The 19395-nt window shown below is 37.5% G+C and overlaps 1 protein-coding gene across 2 annotated transcripts in view; it reads right to left on the reverse strand.

Moving 5' to 3' along the window:
* The window catches only part of LOC134790528 (alpha-tocopherol transfer protein), a 55213-nt gene that overhangs the window by 24172 nt on the left and 11646 nt on the right, over positions 1–19395 (reverse strand). The window contains exons 1-4 of one of the 2 annotated variants that reach the window (XM_063761352.1): positions 10536–10684; positions 5226–5405; positions 2045–2139; positions 1577–1730 (exon numbers count right to left, since the gene is read on the reverse strand). In XM_063761352.1, coding sequence (XP_063617422.1) covers positions 1577–1730; positions 2045–2139; positions 5226–5405; positions 10536–10545 — 439 coding nt within the window. In that variant the 5' untranslated portion in view covers positions 10546–10684. Of the gene's footprint in view, positions 1–1576; positions 1731–2044; positions 2140–5225; positions 5406–10535; positions 10685–19395 lie in introns of those variants that run through there. The other variant, XM_063761351.1, reaches the window with a different exon arrangement.

Raw genomic sequence — 19395 nt, forward strand, 5'->3', positions numbered from 1 at the left:
TAATAATACAAAGAAACAAGTAGCTACGAGTTTACTTTCTATCGTGTTACAAAGAACATAAAAATGTATAGTAAATATATAGTATTAGATAATGAGACATACTTACATACTAAGTTTAAGAAGATAGAATAGTTTAAGAATAAAAAAAGGCTACATTAGGTTGAATTGCATTTATCGCAGACAAAAATAATGAGTTAGAAATAGGTAAAACTAAATAAAATAACACAATACAATATGCACAATATAGGTAAGTATGTATACGATATGTAGGATGCTTTAGTTTGGATAGGTAAGTTTAGGTATTTAGGTTAAAACATAACTTGAACGAAGACTAGGTGAAATCAGGTTAGTTTGAAATGAGAAGTTAGGTTGATTTTAGTTAGGTTTGGTCAAGTTAGGTTTGGTAAAAGAAGGTTTAGGTTAGTTTAGGCTACCGACGGATTACTTGTGTAAAATCTAATTAGGTTAGGTTAGGTTAGAACTGTATTCCTTATAAATCGAAATAGCTCCAAGAGGTTGTAAGATAATAAGATAATGCATCGCAAATAAGTACCTTTTGCAAATACCTATCGCTAATACCTATTGCAAATACCTATCGCTAATACCTATCACAAACACCTACAGTATAATACACACATAAAGAAGGCATGAATGAAGACGTCGGTGGGTGAAGGGTCCAGGTAGTATTCTCGGTAACACAATAACGCGCCCGAGTCGAGATCGAACAATAGAAAAGGGTCGATAAGCCTATTGTTACCGTGGTGAGCAAGGTGTATTGTTTAATTAGCGTATTTCGTAAGTACCTGAAGGAGGCGCCGGGCACTGCTGAGACCTAGCGCAATCAATTCAAATGGGGGGCTAATTGTTTTTTTTTTTTTTTTTTTTTTTTTTTTTTTTTTTTTTTTTTTTTTTTTTAGTTTCACCGGGGGCGGTGGATCGGCCCTGGGGTCAGGATCGGTGACCACTGAGAGGTGGGGCCAGAATCGGGGAATAGTTTCTACTGACGTTTAATATAAAAATGTACAAAGGTTGCGCCTGACGACATAAAATGAGTAGGTAATTTACTTCACCGGTAAAGCGTGTCGGTAAAATGATGACGTTGATATTTTATAAAATATTACAAGCAAACATTTTGAACTGTATTGTAAAGCAGGTAACACATATCTTAGCGTCACTATAACAAACTTTATTACAGGCAAGAACATACTTAAATAAAGACAATCTGTACGAATTATAAAAATAATAACGGTATATAATGTTTATTATGGACTCTATGATTATTGGATATTATTCACCTTCCATTGTACAGAGACTTATTTAGGACGTGTTACCTAGGAAACTGACTTTGTATGTTAACAAATATGATTAAAATGGGAAATTTGCAGGCTCGGGATTCGACGTTGTGCATAGCCATTTAATTTATGCGTAATTGAAAGGGAATGAGACGCGAGACCAATTTTTGGTGCTAAAGCTGATTGACTGCTCAAGTCAACACAGAGGATCGGCCAAGTTAGCACCGTCAAGATGTCTTAGGCAGCTACAAGTGGCGACAAGAGAACTGATATATGTCACTTACTGCCCAACTCGACGACAAGAATACGGCGGCCCAGCTGGTCGCGCGTGGGCAGCACCGACAGGATGTCCTGGTAAAAGATGTTCTGCTCTTTGCTGGGCATCAGACCATCGTAGTGCTTCGCATGCTTTACCTTGAAATCGTAGTAACGTCTGATCTGCAAAATTAGAAATTATGCCATTTAAATCGATGAAAAGTAAAGTGCCAAAATCTTGCAATTGTTTGCAAAAAGTCTTATGACCAATATATATTTGTGACCAACACAGGAAAAAACATGAAATAGATGTCTAAAGTTGCTTGCACAACCTGATCTCGATACTCCTTGCCACGCCAGAAATACCTTCCTCAATGTAACCAGGAAATGAGAGAGACGAGAATGCAGTTACAAGTTGCTAGTTATTACACCAGTTTGCAACTATTTGTGTATAAGAAGCTAGACTGTCTGCTGTAGTTGTAAAAAGGGATTTTTACCAGCTCATATGCGCTTTGAGGGTAGAACTTGCAGGGTCGCAAGAATCTGACCAGCCAGGCATCACTTTCCAATGGAACGTGTAACTCTTTGTCCGCTGTAACAATACATTTAGAAAATTAGGAATACGGCAATTTTAAACGATCGTTAGTCTATATTTAATAGAGCACAATTGTAACCTACCTACAAATGACGCGGAAAAACGCATTGAAAAAAGAACAGAAGTAACTAAGTTATAAATTTTTTTTTTATCAAGCAGGCTATATACGACTGCAAACGATGCTACACATTTTTAAATTAAAGGAAAAATGGCAAAATTCACCGCTTCGAGAAAGCTCCAACTTGCGACCTTTTGGAACAACGGTCCAATTGCTCTTAAACAATTGAGCTACCAAAGCTTTCCAGAAGTGTGCGATATTTTCCATATCCTCCCTTTTGTTAACACGCCTTAGGGAGGCGCATCTACCGTATGAATATTCTATCTATCTTAACGGCACCGGAGTCTCAAGTTATATTAATAATTCATAACAATATTCTACGCATTTGGTGACTAGATTTGGCATAACCTTTTTTCAAGGATATCTTACTAAAAAAGGCAATTGTTGTGTGCAAACGCTTGCGTCACAGTGACGAACTCTCGGCCTGTCACTGATCGATGGTCGGGCCAAGTTTGCGCATTCACACATTCTTACTAAAAATCATAGTCTTAGGTACCTATTAGCCAGCCTACCCTTCTGGCCGGCTGCCCTTCTTGGGGTATCTCTCCTCGAGGTGGCAACAGGTAATCTTTATATATGTACAGTAGGTACGTACAGTATCGATGAAATTAGTGTACAAACACGAACAAATCACTTATTGTATTTCTGCCCGCGTCTTCGTCTGTGTGGCATGATGATTTCCGTGATAAAATACTATCATTTTATATCCTTCCCCGGGACTCAAACTACCTGTATGCCAAATTTTATTTAAATTGGTTCAGCGGTTTAAGCGGGAAGAGGTAACAGATAGCCAGGCAGAGTTATATATTTTCTTATTTAAATTATATTTGTAGGGATACTAAGTATATATTGTTAATTCAACCAACGAAAAAAAGTGCCAGAATGCTTCAATGAGGAAAAAGATCGCTTCTGAATAACCTTAAGCTCGAGTGAATAGGCAAGTTGTAGTAGCCTGGCAAAAAGGAGTAGAAACGGTACTATTTTTTTTGCTCTAATTGCGTTGTTGTGATTTATTTTTAATTATTCAATTTAAATATCAGTAAGTTTTGTAATCCCATAAAATCTAAAGATAGAAAAAGAAGTTAAAGTAAACCATAGTAAACACTGAATCAGAAAGATATACTTATTATCTTAGGCAATTAATTAAAAATTTAGATTAGACGCCAGAAGATAATATTGTTTTTATAAATACGCAGTAGCTGCGTACAAAAATATTCGCCCATAGTAACTAAGTGTGCTAATGAAAAATTACTTGAACTGAGTAATTAACATTTTGGTAGGTAGCTATAGGTAAATAATAGAATGTCAGTTTACGTCAATAGGAACCTTTTCTATGAATATGAATTTTTTGCTTATCATTATAAACACAAAAAAAATTGTTTGAGTAAATATGCGTGCCAAGGATGACTCGACGGAGGTTTTTTAATAATTGAACAAATGACGCAACTCGTAAATATTTGCTAATTAAATTGTTGTTCTCTTACTATCAGGTCCCGGTGTGTGTATGTTTCATTACATGATTATTGACCAAAGTGGAAGGACATCGGGGTAATCTTTAAACAATGATTAATATTATTACTTAACTGTGGATCTTACTATTACCTAGGATCGTAAGAGCAGGTGATTTTGAGAAAGATTTTATTAATTATTTATTCGTTTTATTCACTTCTCTTAAAATTCAGTAGGTACCTATCTATTTCAAGGTTATTAATTCAGAAGCAAATTTTTGGCAAGGGCATTCGAGGGGATAAATATACGCAATTTCAATGTAAATAACACAAGTAAAACTTAAAATGTTAATGCCAGCAGTAAAAGTAAAGTCGCACATGCAGTACCTAAGTGCATCCCTTTATTCATTCTAACAGCTGCTTCAATACTCTGTTCAGCGTAACTTTACGAGTAATCTATAGATTTTGCACGTTACTTATGTGGCGCATAAAATCGTCTATAACTGTATTCAATAGTTGTAGGTGATTTTTTGGCGTACACACAATTCCCGCACCTTACAAGTGGGCCCTTATCACCTGTACGGATATAATGGTCGTTCTTGTCTACGTGACAGCGTGATAAAACGGTGTCCGTCACTTTCAACCGCAAGGTGTTAAAAAGTGACAGTTATTTTATCACGTGGATAAAGCCATCCATAATACGCCTGCTGGTTAGTCCAGAAGCGGTATCATGGTCATGCCATGCGTCACTTTCGCACATACATATTTGTTAGAACGTAACAGGCATGGTGACAGATGATAAAGAGCCGACCATCTTAGCCCTACAGCTCGACCTCAGCAAGAAGTTGCACCACCGACAACATATCCACGTCCGCCAACAGTTGATGTGACAAGGACAAGTCGTCTAGGTCCTTCTTATGTCAGATTCAGATTCAGATTCAGATTCAGAGCGTTTAATACGGTAAAAACATACATGTCAAAAACATAAAAATAAAATCACATACACACCTAAAACTAATTAAACCTACAACTGTACATATACACAAGTCAATTACACGATAATAATAATGACCAAATAAATTAAAAATTAATTAATACCCATAAATGTCTTACCTTCTAACAGCCTCTTGAGCTCAGCAATGGCGGGCCCGGTGACTTCTTGCGCGTGATCTTCGGGAAAGTGTCACTCTGTTTGTCTAGCTCTATCTGCAGCAGGAAGCCGCCGAGCTGCACCGTCTATAGCTTGTCCACGTCCGTCAACAGTTGATGTGACAAGGAAAAGCTGAACAAGCTGTCTAGTTCCTTCATATCTCTTACCTTCTAACAGTCTCTTGAGCTCAGCAATGGCGGGCCCGGTGACTTTTGGCGTCTACTGCAGCTCCTTGCGCGTGATCTTCGGGAAAGTGTCACTCTGTTTGTCTAGCGCTATCTGCAGGAGGAAGTCGCCGAGCTGCACCGTCTATAGCTCGTCCAAGTCCGTCAACAGTTGATGTGACAAGTTCCTTCATATCTCTTACCTTCTAGCAGTCTCCTGAGCTCGGCAATGGCGGGCCCGGTGATTTCTGGCGTCTCCCGCAGCTCCTTGCGCGCGATCTCCCGGAAGGTGTCGCTCGGTTCGTCCAGCTCTATCTGCAGCAGGAAGTCACCGAGCTGCACCGCCGGTAGCTTGTCCACATCCGACAACATATGCTGGGACACTAGAACAACAATGCGCTTTTATTTAACTAACTTAGGTAGGTATATTTGTTTGACTTCGTCTCATTGTAGTAGCAGACACGACAAAAAAGTAACAGCAATGTATTTAGTTAGTAGTGTATATTTTTGAATATTTTGTTAATATTTCCGTGTCATTGTTATATTTTTTATATTTCCGTGTCATTGTTCGAATCACATTTGAATAATACCTATTTTTTTTAATTTTGTAAAAATAATAACAAAATTAAGAGAATAAACATGTAATGCTTCAAGGCCAGTTTATTTTGTTCTTTCGGGCATTGGCCAAATCAATTAGGGTAGTGACCATACTGACCCTCCGGTTTAAATTGATAACATAAATAACATAATGATGTTCTTTTTCTCGTAGAGCTCCTACGGCCATTCGTAAACTAGTCTTTATCAAGGGTTATCTTATAGACCTTTTACTGTTTTGAAACATTCCTTAAGAAATATTTAAATAAAACCGCTCGGAGAATGATAATGCAGAAAAGTGCCTGTATTGAAAATTGATACTTCCAAATCAAAAGAGATTGGATGACTCAACGTGCATGTAAATGATAGACTCGTCGAATAGTCACTCCATATTTGATTGTGACTAGATTTAGCTAGGTATACTAAATTATTGTGTTATGCCCATAATGCTCCAGGTGTGATCATAGTGGCTGGGCCAGCATGCAACCTAGCAATAGGTATGAGTTGTTCAGGGTTCCATGCCAAAATGTAAACGCATGTCGGTGATTAAATGTGGATAGTGATATAGGTAAAAATCAACGATGATAAATAGGACACAAAAGTTATATGGATTTATTTGTTAACGTGTTTTGTGCTCTAAATATTGGCAATAGGCGACATATACTTAGTAATTCAGTAATTTTGTCAAATTTTGTAACTGGGCTCTTTTGCGTCAAAACCAGCAGTTCTGATTCTTATCAGACTTATTTATGATGTTGACTCAATGAATAATCCAAGTTTGTGACTTCGAGCGCCGAACGCAACTATGTCAAAAATCAACAAAACCGCGAAAACGTCGGTTTTCTTTTAGATTTGGGCGATTATAATGTTAAAAGACTGGTTTTTAATGGTATCTTCTAGAGCGTTTTTAAAGTAGACTAAATTTGCTACAATACGACACTAGAATTGTCTATGTACCTACACCTAATAGTTTCCGAGATAAAGCCTTTCAAATTATATGAAAATGATATTATAGCTTGCCCTAGTTGTAAGAGCAGGAACAAATATAGCATAGATTGGACTTAAGGATCCGACCCTTCCCTTCCGTCTCCCTTTTGGGGGGTAGGCACGGTACGATCTCGTGGCTACCGGGCCAAATCAGCTTTGTTAGACCTTAGGAACAATCGTGCCAAGCGGCATCGCCTGAGACAAAAGTCCGAGATAAAGCCTTTCAAATTATATGAAAATGACATTATAGCTTGCCCTACTTGTAAGAGCAGGAACAAATATAGCATAGATTGGACTTAAGGATCCGACCCTTCCCTTCCGTCTCTCTTTTGGGGAGGGGTGGGGGGGGGGGGGGTAGGCACGGTACGATCTTTGTTAGACCTTAGGAACAATCGTACCAAGCGGCATCGCCTGAGACAAAAGTGCATACTAACTATACTCGCCTACGAATTCAATTTCAAAAAATTTAAAATATTTAAAGGCTTTATCACGGAAACTACTAGGTCTACAGAGACAATTCTAGTCTCGTATTGTAGCAAATTTAGTCTACTTTAAAAACGTCTTCAGAAGGTACTATCAAAAAATAGTCCTTTAGGGTTATATTACTGTATTATAGATCTAAATATAGATCATACTGAAAGTTCCTATAGTTTTAAAACCTGTAGTATTTATATATTAATATGTAACATTTTCTTTTATAATTTCTCTTCTTAAAATTGTATAAAAAATGTATAAGCATTGTCAGAAATAGTGACAATGCGTATAAATTTTCTTTACGATAGGATCATCCTGATGAGTAGGTACCTACACGACCCATTTTTTCTCAGGCACTTTGTGTGTAAATTTGGGGCCTCAGTAGTTTTGTATGACGTTTGTCTAATAATCTATTTTCCTGACGATTATTTAGATACAAGTCTTCTGACGTCTCATACGTGAGCATGTAAGATTTTTTTACTTGACTCATTTGGTTACTGATGAAGGTTGACTGAATCTGCTGATATAAGATTTTTTTTAACTTATTATTACTCAGTACTCAGCTGCGATTTTAGTTTAGAGAGTCGCTGTTGAAAGACTTCCTTCTCGATAATTATCAGTAAGATTAAGTAATATGAAAGCAACCAAATTTGTAAAACCCAAACAGTCCCAAGAGAAGTGGGCTTTATTATATAACTTTGTCCCTGGTATAAAATTTTAGCACGAAAAGTCGGGTTTTAAACTGCCGGGATACGTAAAATACACATCACGCCCAAATAAATTAATTGTACATGCCTACCTCAAAAAATAGTTGAAGAGTTAGATTTTGAAACAGTAACCCTTTTCTTTCACTGCGTGATCGCTAAGTTGCTCATTATAGAAACTTTCAGTATTGCCCACGTATAATTTATTTAATTACCTGATATTCTGCGTTTGGCACCAGTGTCTGCTTATTATTTATGATATTATTCTTATGTAGGTGTAGGTACACTCTACTAAAACTATATAAAGAAATTTTGAGGCTCTAATTGAGGCGATAAACAATGCTATTAGTTTGGTTAGCGATCGACGGTGTCTCTGGAAAATTGTCACAGATATTTATACTCTTAAAAATTTGTAAGTACAAATAATATTTTAATATTTATCATTTTAATAAATACCGCAGGTATTTCAGTAGGTCGATGTACAGTCACCTGCAATAATATGTTACACAACGAAGGCAGCAAAAATATCTGACACGATCTTATTTGTAGAGCCATAAGAGCGTGTCACATATTTTTGCGGCCTTCGAAGAGTAACATATTATTGCAGGTGACTGTACTTAATAACTTTTCCACGATTACTAAATCCGGGGCTATTTTGAGATAGCCCCTATTTCACCACGGTGACAGGTGCGACAATTCGACAAATGTCACTGTTGCTGACGTCACATGCATCCATGGGCTACGGTTACCGCTTACTATCGGGCGCGCCGTATTCCTGTTTGTCACTGTCATTGTATTATTTTAAAATAGGTACTTTATATCGGAAAAAATAGGTATTTCTCCTGCGAAGTTTATGATGATGATGATGATGACAGTTGTCACAAGATTTAAAAGAATTTTCGGTCATTCTTGACAGGAAATCAGTTCTCTGTCGGAGTTTCGTGACAATTGTCGTATTTCTTGCGACAATTGTCATTAGCTTCGCAAAATAGGTACTTATTTATTGGCGATATAATGGAGTTTTTTTTTAACTAAAATGATGGTGGCAAACAAGCACACAGCCCGTCCGATGGTAAGCGGTTACCGTAGCCTATGGAGGCCTGTGACCTCAGTAACAGTGATGTTAACAATTGTCGCACGCACCTGTCACCGTGGGGAAATAGGGGCCTGGTCAACCACCTAAGCTATTTTTAGAGCTATGCAACCTGTTCTAAAAATAACTCGTTGTTGGGTTTGACGTTGTGTGACGTTGTTCCGTATGGTAGGTAGGTTTCGTGCGTCAAAAAACCTGTTTTACCTTATAGGCTAATGTTTTTTTCTTATATGGGTAGGCTATCTTGCCTATCTTACCTATTAAAGCACGCAGGCACAGGTTTTGTAAATTAACATAAAAAGACAAAAGAAGTCGGTACTAATAAATATTTAATGTTTAGTATATAATAATAACAAAGTGAGAAAACACAATCAGAATAGATGACGTCTACTTGTTACGAGTTTAATACCCGCTACCCCACGCCAATGACCTTCGATCTGAATCCCTTAGTTTTCTAATGTTTTTTGTAGCTTATTATATTAACAGCTCAGTTCATTGTCTTCGAGATATTTGGCATCAAAGTTGAACAATTGTAGGCTAAAAAACTGGGTTTCTGGCCATAACTTTTGTGTTAATTAGTTTAAACTGAAAACCCTAGACACGTTTTTCGAGACGTCATAAACGAACCCAAATATATGTAGATTTCGTACATGTAAGATCCTTCACAGTGTTTTTTAGACAATGTTTAAAAAAACATAAAAATATAAGTATTCATTTCTTTCTAAATCCGCTAGACAAAACCGGATATAAAAGATTGAAGAACCGATAACCGTTTGTCTTATAATTCTATCTGTAGTGCAAAAAAAGGAGATACGATTCAAAACTTGTCAAAAGTCTATGAAAACCTCGGGTAGCCCCTTAAGTAAAGTAGCCATCCCCATAATTCAATACGTGTTAGGCAATTGTTATTGTCAAATAGTTTTTAAGAATTAGACAACGTTGGATTAAAAATAGATTGTGCTAATACCCACATTAGCAAAAATTGTAAGTCAAGATAGATACATACGTATTGGAAAGGATAAGTTTAACAATGCATAGTACCTAAGTATTTCTTCCCTATTGGTAATGTTAATAAAGTAGTGACTCATATTATATTATTAGTTGAATAGTAAATATGTAGTAGGTAATTATAGCGGTCATTAGCCTTGCTTTATCTAAGCGTGCTGTTAGTACCTACATTAAACGATTACCCTACTTAAAAATGAATACTAACCATGGTTAAGATACGAGGATTTTGTACCTTGGTTTTATTTATTATCATAAGTATATCCTTCATTAATTCATTTTAATGCTCTATTTACATTTAATCTATTTTATAATGTTCAATATATTTATTATTGTTCAATGGTTTATTAATATAGGTATGTTCTAAAAAAAATATCTACTGATTTAGGCACATATGACATATTTACAAGCCAGTTTAAAGTATAAATAGAGAAAGTAGACTCATGTTTATAAAATGAAATTATGACTGCGTAGTTATAACACTTTCATTAGGTAACATTCCAAATATACCAATAAAGTACCCAAAATCCGAAAACAGTAATTGAAAAAATGTTTATTAAAAAAAGTAGGTACCTACACAAATTTAATGAATTATCCGCAAATTTTAAAATCACTTCGTATTGTGTTGCACAAAAATACATATTTAAATTACTCACGTTTTCCCATTTTGGCTAGAGTCACCGAGTATAGGAATTTCGCAAAGAATGCACAAAACGGCTAGTAGGACGGGCGCGGGCGGTCGGAGCGCAATGAAGGACGAACGCGAATGCGGCTTGGTGCGTGACGGATGGCTTGTATATGTGCCACGAGTGGTGCCCGCGAACAGACGTTCATTCCGATTGCTTACGTATCAAAGGCGAGTGCTTGCCTCAGCCGAATCAATATACCATAGACCAACCACCAGTAGGTATCAAACAGAGTTATCAAACAACTCTGTCTACTCGAATACCACACCATGGGAGTATATTATTATACCATGTACCACACAAAAATTGGAAAGCCTGAGCGAATGCTCTGTAAGCGATCGATATAACAGCGTGCGTAGACAAGATGCTAATCGTTAACGCTCCGTAGCGATCGAAACGCAACTGTCTTTGTCGCACTAATATAGAAGAGTGATAGAGAGAGATAACTACGCTACGCTACGCTACGGAGCGTGACAATTGGCATCTTGTCTACGCACCCAGGCCGTAACGGTTGACCGTAGACCCACCACTATATCCGTGTTTGCAGTTTTTATCAATTCTATAAAAAAAAGTGTCCGCGTATTGAGTACGAATTGATTAAATTCGTTAAGTTTTGACGTCTTTGAGGATGACTATGACCCTTCACGATATTTACCGAATTTTCTAAGTGTTGACATTATCCACAATGTAAATTTGATAAATAAGACTCCAAACTCCATCCAACGACGGAATATATTTAGACAATTAGGTAGGTACACTTAGTCCTGATCAAACTTTGTTGAGGAGAAGTTCTAATTATAAAATGTAAAGTGTATTAGATAACTATTAAGAAGGTGCGTATTAAGTAGGTACTTGTTTAGTAATCAGAAAAACCCATCGTGTCCGGGAAAAATCACGATTTGAAATTTATGTATTTGATGTTCCACGAGTTGAAGTACTTAGCTACTTACATTTTTTTAACTAATTTTAGATAGAATCATGGTTTAATATACTCCGCCTGGTACTCTGTTCCCGTCTTTTCTAGGTCACCTGACTGACACAAGCCTACGTCATCATGCGACAGCGCCAGATGATAATATGCGATAGCGCTATACAAAGTGGCAATGTTATTGTGACGTAGGCTTGTGTTACTCTGGGAAGAGAAGACCATGTTTTATTAGACTATGGATAGAATAGTTTGAAGTTACTTAAAGTATACTTAGCCTAAAATCCTCAACTCAATCTGATATTCCTAATCGATCAAACGACGTCATGTATAGCGAGCTGCACAAGTGCATACCCAACTTATGAATATAATTCGTTCATAAAGCGGACATGTAGGTACTTTTGCAGGTAAGTATTAAGTAAATATCGAATTTCCTATAATGGTATACCAATTTGCAGGATAAACGACGTTCGACGATGATGAAGAACGTTTAAGGTTACGTTCATCCTGCAAATTGGTTAGATTATAAATATATGTCCAATCAGCATAGGAAACCAACTCATAAGTTGTGTGCAACTCGCGGGGGAGTACCTAATATATTGTGAGTCATAGTATTATGTATAGGATTTGAATCATGTTGTTTAGTACGAGCCTGATTCTTGTACATACACCAACACCACAATTTGGAAAACATAATCTTTTTTTTTTACAATTTTACAGAAAAAATACAATATTTCGTACCTTAACACTAACACTTTTTTTTTTACAATTTTACAGAAAAAATACAATATTTCGTACCTTAATCTAATGTTTCGCCAAACTGTGAGACAGTTTGTTGGCGGTGCACTCTAAACAAATCTTAAACTAAATAGGTAAGTACACTTACTTATTAAGTAACAAGTTAAGTTGTCCTTAAGAACATATAAATTTACCTATATGTATGTATCCTAAATCTATCTTGCGAGACAGCATGACACTCAACTGACCAGGCGTAGATCTTATCTCGTTGAGATAAGGTCCACGCACGGCTAGCCAACCACATTAAATTGTATTAAACGTTGCTAATTACTTATATTCGTCGGCCTAAGTCGCAAACCTCGTAACTCCTCCGGGGGAGTTACGAGGTTTGCGACTATAAGTATTGTTGGCCAAGGTAGCAATTACTAATTTCCTTGAAATGGAGTTACGAGGTTTGCGACTTAGGCCGATTATGTATTATGTTTTCAAATTACACTTTACAGTTTAGTAGGATTTGATTCCGTTAGAGAGATAACCCAACAATCGACATCATACATTCTACAATATAGTCTTGTAGAAGTAAAAGAAGAAGAAGAGAATATCTTATCTTATCTTATTGTTTTCGGGGGCCCTTGCGGATACACTTCGACCCATAGGGATCTTTTGTGCAGTTACCCCCTAGAAGAGATCCGTCAACTACTCAAGAGCTTTTCCCACCATATCCATGTGTCGGATGATGGAGCTCATGGGTAGCGTTTTAAAGTCCTTTGGTTCCAGGTATCCTGCTCCAAAGTCCTTCATTCTTTGTCTGGCGAGGGCGTGACATTCACACATTAAGTGTCTTACTGTCTCTTCCTCTTCGCCACACATACGACAATCGGTGTTGTCAGAGTGTCCCATCTTGGCCAGAAATCCTTTGACCCCGTAATGGCCAGTAAACACCCCCGTTATGATTTGGAGCTGTCTTTTGCTAAGTTTCCAAAGCTTTTTGCTCCAGCCGGAGTCTATTCCTTGCATAAAGAGCTTTGCATGCTTTAGACCCGTCAGACTATCCCATTCTTCCTGGTGTTTGGTCTTGGTATGGTCTTTAATAGCCGTTGTGATGGTTCCCTGTGAGAGCCCCACGAATGGTTCCGGACCTATAAGGTTACTTACAGATCCGGCTCTGGCGAGTTCATCTGCATTTTCATTGCCTATGAATCCCTCGTGCCCTGGGATCCATACCAGTTGCACTCTGTTTTGCCTTCCAAGCTGGTTCAGGGCTTGGACGCCATTATATACCAGTCTAGAGTCCACTCTGGGAGCTTCGAGCGCTTTGAGAGCGGCCTGACTGTCGCTGAGTATATAGATATTCTTCCCTTGGGTTCGCCTAACTATATTCTCATGCACACAGGCAATTATAGCGAATGTCTCGGCTTGGAAGACAGTGGCGTAATTGCCCATGCTTATACTACTACTAAAGTCATTTGCATAAATGCCTGCCCCCGTACCAGATTCTGTCTTAGACCCATCTGTGTACCATATGATGTCGTTTTCATCAGAGATTGGTGCTTCAAGACCTTCGGTCCACTCAGCCCTTGTTGGAATTTTAACGTTAAAATTCTTATGGAACACAAACTTGGGTTGCATCTTATCGCAGCCCATGTTCGTAATCCTTTTCATGAAATTGTCACATTCCATGTTTGTGTGTTTGGTCTTTGGCTTGCTATCGCTCCAGAGGCCTGTTAGGGTCAACCTGTGTAGCGATTTCCGGGCCTCAGATTGTATCACTAGGTGTAGCGGCGAGAGGTCTAGCAGTACCTCCATCGCCGCTGTTGGCGTCGTTCTAAACGCGCCAGTAATAGCCATGCATGCCGTTCTTTGTATTTTCATAAGGGCATCCCTGCATGTGCTCTTTAGTGTCCTTGGCCACCATGCCAGGTATCCGTACAAGATGATTGGTCTTACCATCATGGTATAGATCCATCTTAGTACCTTTGGGTTTAGACCCCACGTTTTGCCATAAGCCGATCTACACATTCCAAACACTCTAAGTGCCTTGGTGGTTGTTAGTTCGACATGCTTTCTCCAGTTCAGCTCTTTATCTAGTGTAACGCCTAGATATTTCACTTCATTGGACATTTCCAGTACCCTTCCATAAAGCTTCAGCTGCTTCATGCCATTAAGGGTCTTTTTCCTGGTAAACGGTATTACCACTGTTTTGCCTGGGTTTATGGAGAGTTGATGACAGTTGCACCATCTCTCCACTTGCTTCAGTGCTTTATTCATGATTTCCGATACTGTTCCCGGGAATTTCCCGTTTACAAGAATCACTAAATCATCTGCGTACCCTACCGTATGTATTGGGCCTTTGTTTAGTTCTTCCAACAGTGAGTTAACTACCAGACTCCAGAGAGTTGGTGAGAGAACCCCACCCTGTGGACAACCCTTTGTGGCCGTAGCTAATATTTCATCTCCCATAAGGGAGGATTTTATTAGTCGGCTATTTAGCATAGTACCAATCCATCTACAGATTGTTGGTTCTATGCCGTGTTTAGATGCTGCAATATTGATTGCCTGATACGTGGTGCGGTCAAATGCCCCCTCCACGTCTATAAAAGTGGCCAGACATAGTTCTTTGTTCTCTATCGCCTGTTCCGCTCTGGTTGTCACCAGGTGTAGTGCCGTTTCAGTCGATTTACCCGGCTGATACGCACACTGCAATTGGTGCAGCGGATGCCTCTTAAGAGGACCATCCCTTATGTGTCTGTCTACCAGTTTAAGAAGAGAATAAAGAAGTTTACCTACAATTTACCTAATTTTGTAACCCAGAGAAAGAATAGGTAACCCAGGATAACAAAAATCACAAGCTTAAAAAAAAAGTGTAAGTAACTCTAATCTCTTAAACTATGACATTTACTCAGATTAATACGGTCGAAATTACCTACTCTATCTGGTGGCTTATGAGTGGCCGTATTAGGGCTGATTTAGACGGCGCGCGAACTCGCATGCGATTTTAGTTACATTGCGGACTGTTGGTTACGTCCGATTCAACCGACCGATCAAAAACCGCAATGTAATAAAACTCGCATGCGAGTTCTCGCATCGTCTAAATGAGCCCTTAAGGTTCGTATTTATGTATAGGTACAGGGTGGTGTGGGATATTTTGGTAAATAAATAATCGACCATGATTCAAATTTACTTTTAAGTAAAGATGAACTCGTAATAAAAATTATTTGTTGCTCGGGTAAATTGCCGGAAATAAAATTATTCCGGAAATAAAATTATATTTATGGGTAGGCATTGTTGTTGTTATTATTAAAGTACCGGACCCCGACCCGAACTGATTGTATTATCTTTGGCTGAACCTGTGGACAACGATAAATTACAAATGAACTAAATATAAAAAATTAGAAACTATAATACGTATAGGTACCTTGTTACCGTGTAGTCCGTGTTCACCGTGTTTTTGTTGAATTCCGTTAACTTCGGGGTATGGTTAAGTAGTACCTACGTTTAAGAAAACTAAATGGCGTAATTATTACAAAAAAAAATGTTTTTTTTTTTGTATAAAAAGTTATTAAATGTTGCATAAAGCGTTGTTGTATCACGGGCATTACATTTAACTCAACCAAATTATTGAAAACTGTGACATATCAATGTCATTTCGATCATCGACCGTCCGCGTCCTAAAGATAGGTAGTAGGTACTAATACTTAAGTTTAGTAGCAAATGTATGAACTCATACTAAACACTTATCAATATGTAAACAGGCCCTACGGCAAGTGTACACGCACCACGCAGAAATAAGTAAATTACCTATTGATTATTTCCGAAATGGAGTTAATTAAAATTATACCGGTGTCTTTGAGAAAGTTACTGGATTTAAGCTCAGGAATGCAGCCTTGAAATTAACGGAAATAAAAAAAACACAGTGTATACATGTATGCCAGGTATATAATTTTATGCCTTAATGACAAATTGATGAGAGATGACTGCCTGTCAAAAGAGTTACGTTATTATAAGAGTTTAGTTACGATATGATGGTTGTAATTTTATTGCCTATCGTCATGCGTTGCTCTCACACATACATACTTACCTAACTACCTGTTAGCTTTGAACCTACTTGTTAGAACGTGATGGCCACGACCATAGGTGTTGAGAGCTCAATACAGTGGACAGCTACCGTTTCATATCGCTAATTGTACCAGTTACGATGGCGGAGTCAAAGACCGCGACCAAAACGTAACTTCATTCATTCATTATGAGTGCAACTCGGTGAACAGAGCATAACGTGTACCTACTAGCACTATCCACCGTTTTGCTATGCTTGTGGTGCTGATCAGGTGTATCGCTGATCGCTGTTTGAATTTATTTCTGGCAACCGTAATTTATTTGTTAGAAAGGGAAGCAATATTTGTTGTAATAGGTACTTATAGTATTAGATTGGAATGATATTAATTCAAGTGGGATGACTTCGTACATATTAACCAATACGCTTTCGATGTAATTTTTAAATATTAATACACAATTGTAAGGTATTTGATTTGCATACTGTGTTAGAAAATTATCGATAAGTTTATTATTATTTATTTAATTTTTATATCCAGCAACAAGGCCCATATTATACCTACCTATAGTAATATTAGTGATACCGTGCCCGTGCAGACTAATATATGACGAAGAGATTGCCTATGGCGGTGGGCGCAGTATGTATGTACCTCGATGTATTGACTTCACAGCTAAATTAGTAATGCTACCAGGCATGAAATAAGCTTTCGAACTTGTTAATCATACTAGTGCGTACCATATATTGCAGTACTAATTGATATAAATTAACTAACCACCAGACATCGTAAAGTTTATAGCATTTTTGATACACCGCCTGTACCGGAGTGGTGTTAACGGAATTGGTATAGATAATTCCAACTGAAATGGTAAATTAACGTAATTAACGCTAATTAATCATAAGGGTTGAAATTGTTTATACCAATTCCGTTAACACCACTCAGCTGCACCGAAAATTGCTATAAAATTTACGATGTCTGCTAATCACTATTAGGATGTAAGTAAATGGATTGAATTCAAAATAAAAAGATCCCATGAAACGTTCAAATCTTTATTCAAGTAGGTAGGCATCAGTGGCGGAGCGTCCATTGAACTCGATTCCCATCGGCTTGTCTGATATTCAGGCTCTTGGGCTATTTTCTTTAAACTTATGAAGAAAAGGATGGGCAACTCAGCTACGGCTTGCCTACGAACAATCTAGACGCGCCGCCACTGGTAGGCATATAAACCACAACAATCACAATATTAAATAAATCATTGTCATAATAATCTTAATCGCTGTCCAGTTATCAGAATAACCTCAATTTAATCGGCTGTTATTAGAAGGAATGAACGAATTATGATATGTTACTGACAAACTGACCTACTGGCATGAGTAGCGTTCTCGCGCGCGACTTCATGGACACGAGAACGCAACTCATGCTAGCAGGTCTGATTAACCTATCACCAAAAAGAATAGATAGTATAGAGGGGTCCTGTCATTGTAAATTTTGTAGTCACTGTAAATTTACTGCCATCTATCGACACACGACTAAAACTCAAAATGAAAACGTATAAAGTTATCAAAAAATGTATATATATGGATAAATAATTTTATAATTTTTATATCATTTTGATCCATGTTCATTCACTGATATCTATGTGTTAAAATTGTTAAATATGAAACGGTGTCGTCACGCCATCTAGCCGAGGATAGGCTAAAGGTGTGTGCGCCACCTATTCGAGAATGACTTTTACTTGAATTCCGAGGCACGTTTTTTCCTTAGACTTTATTCGTCTTATACGAAGTTACATATGTCTTTGCTATCACCTATTCAACACATGTAATTGTACGATGGTAGCGACATCTGTTGCTAGATTGCAATATGATATGAAGACTGTTCAAGCTCGTCGTTTGCGAGTCGGTTAATAGCGACATCTAGTGTTGAGTAGTGCCGTGAGTTTAAACAATGTCCAGTGACGCACAAAAATACCTTATGTTAATTTGCATGTCTGAGTTAGGTTTGTAGTTATTACATCATGTTTATATCATTTAAAATTAAATGATGGTATTTATGTATATTATGTTTATAATATTCACGTATTACCCGTGATATGGACAAATTACCTAGGTGTAATTGTAATTTGAAAAACACTGCATGCCTAAGCGGATACGGCGTTCCAAAGGTGGAACACTAGTTTATTGATCCACGAAGGTCATTGGCATAAAAAGTAAGTACCTCTGCTGTGTTATTTTTGTGATACTGTTAATACATAGGTACTGATTCAGACTCTTAAAAACGTTATATGTTTGCCTATTTGAGGAGCTCCCTCAATTCCTCATGGAATCCTTCATCAGATCAGAACTTTGACAAAACCGGGGCAAACTGGGAATAGGCATATATTTTATAAAAAAAAAACCGGCCAAGTGCGAGTTGGACTCGCGTTCCAAGGGTTCCATACATTAACCAATTTTTAACAAATTAATGTATTTTTATATGTGAAACGCGAGTGAATTGCCTTTAAAGACCCGTAGGGGTTGGATCAAAAACTAAGTAATTAGTCCGACTCACGCTTGACTGCATATTTCTAATAGGTTTTCCTGTCATCTATAGGTAAAGAACTATTTTGTATATTTTTTTCAAAATTTTAGACCCAGTTTCGGAGATAAAGGGGGGGGGGGGGGTGGTAATTTTTTGGCTATTTTCTTAAATAACTTCTAAACTAAATTTATTTAAAAACAACAAAAAAAAGATATTTCAGAGGTTCAAAATGAGCTCATTCATTTGATATGTAACACGATATAATTTAAAAAACATTATTTTTAAATTTTCTCATTTACGCCCCAATGTTTAAAATTCATTAGTTTACGTAAGATGTCCGTCTTTGGGATACGAATTTACATAATTATGTGGTGTACCAAATTTTAAGTTAATTGGCCCAGTACTTTTCAAGAAAATGGGCTGTGACAGACGGACAGACAGACAGACAGACGCACGAGTGATCCTATAAGGGTTCCGTTTTTTTCCTTTTGAGGTACGGATCCCTAAAAATGATTTTCCAATTCGAGTTACAAATGACGGACTTCTAAGGTAACAAACTTACCTTCACAAAATAATAAGGACATTAAGGGGCTACCCG

This window comes from Cydia splendana, chromosome 5, assembly GCF_910591565.1.
Source record: "Cydia splendana chromosome 5, ilCydSple1.2, whole genome shotgun sequence".
NCBI lineage: Eukaryota > Metazoa > Arthropoda > Insecta > Lepidoptera > Tortricidae > Cydia > Cydia splendana.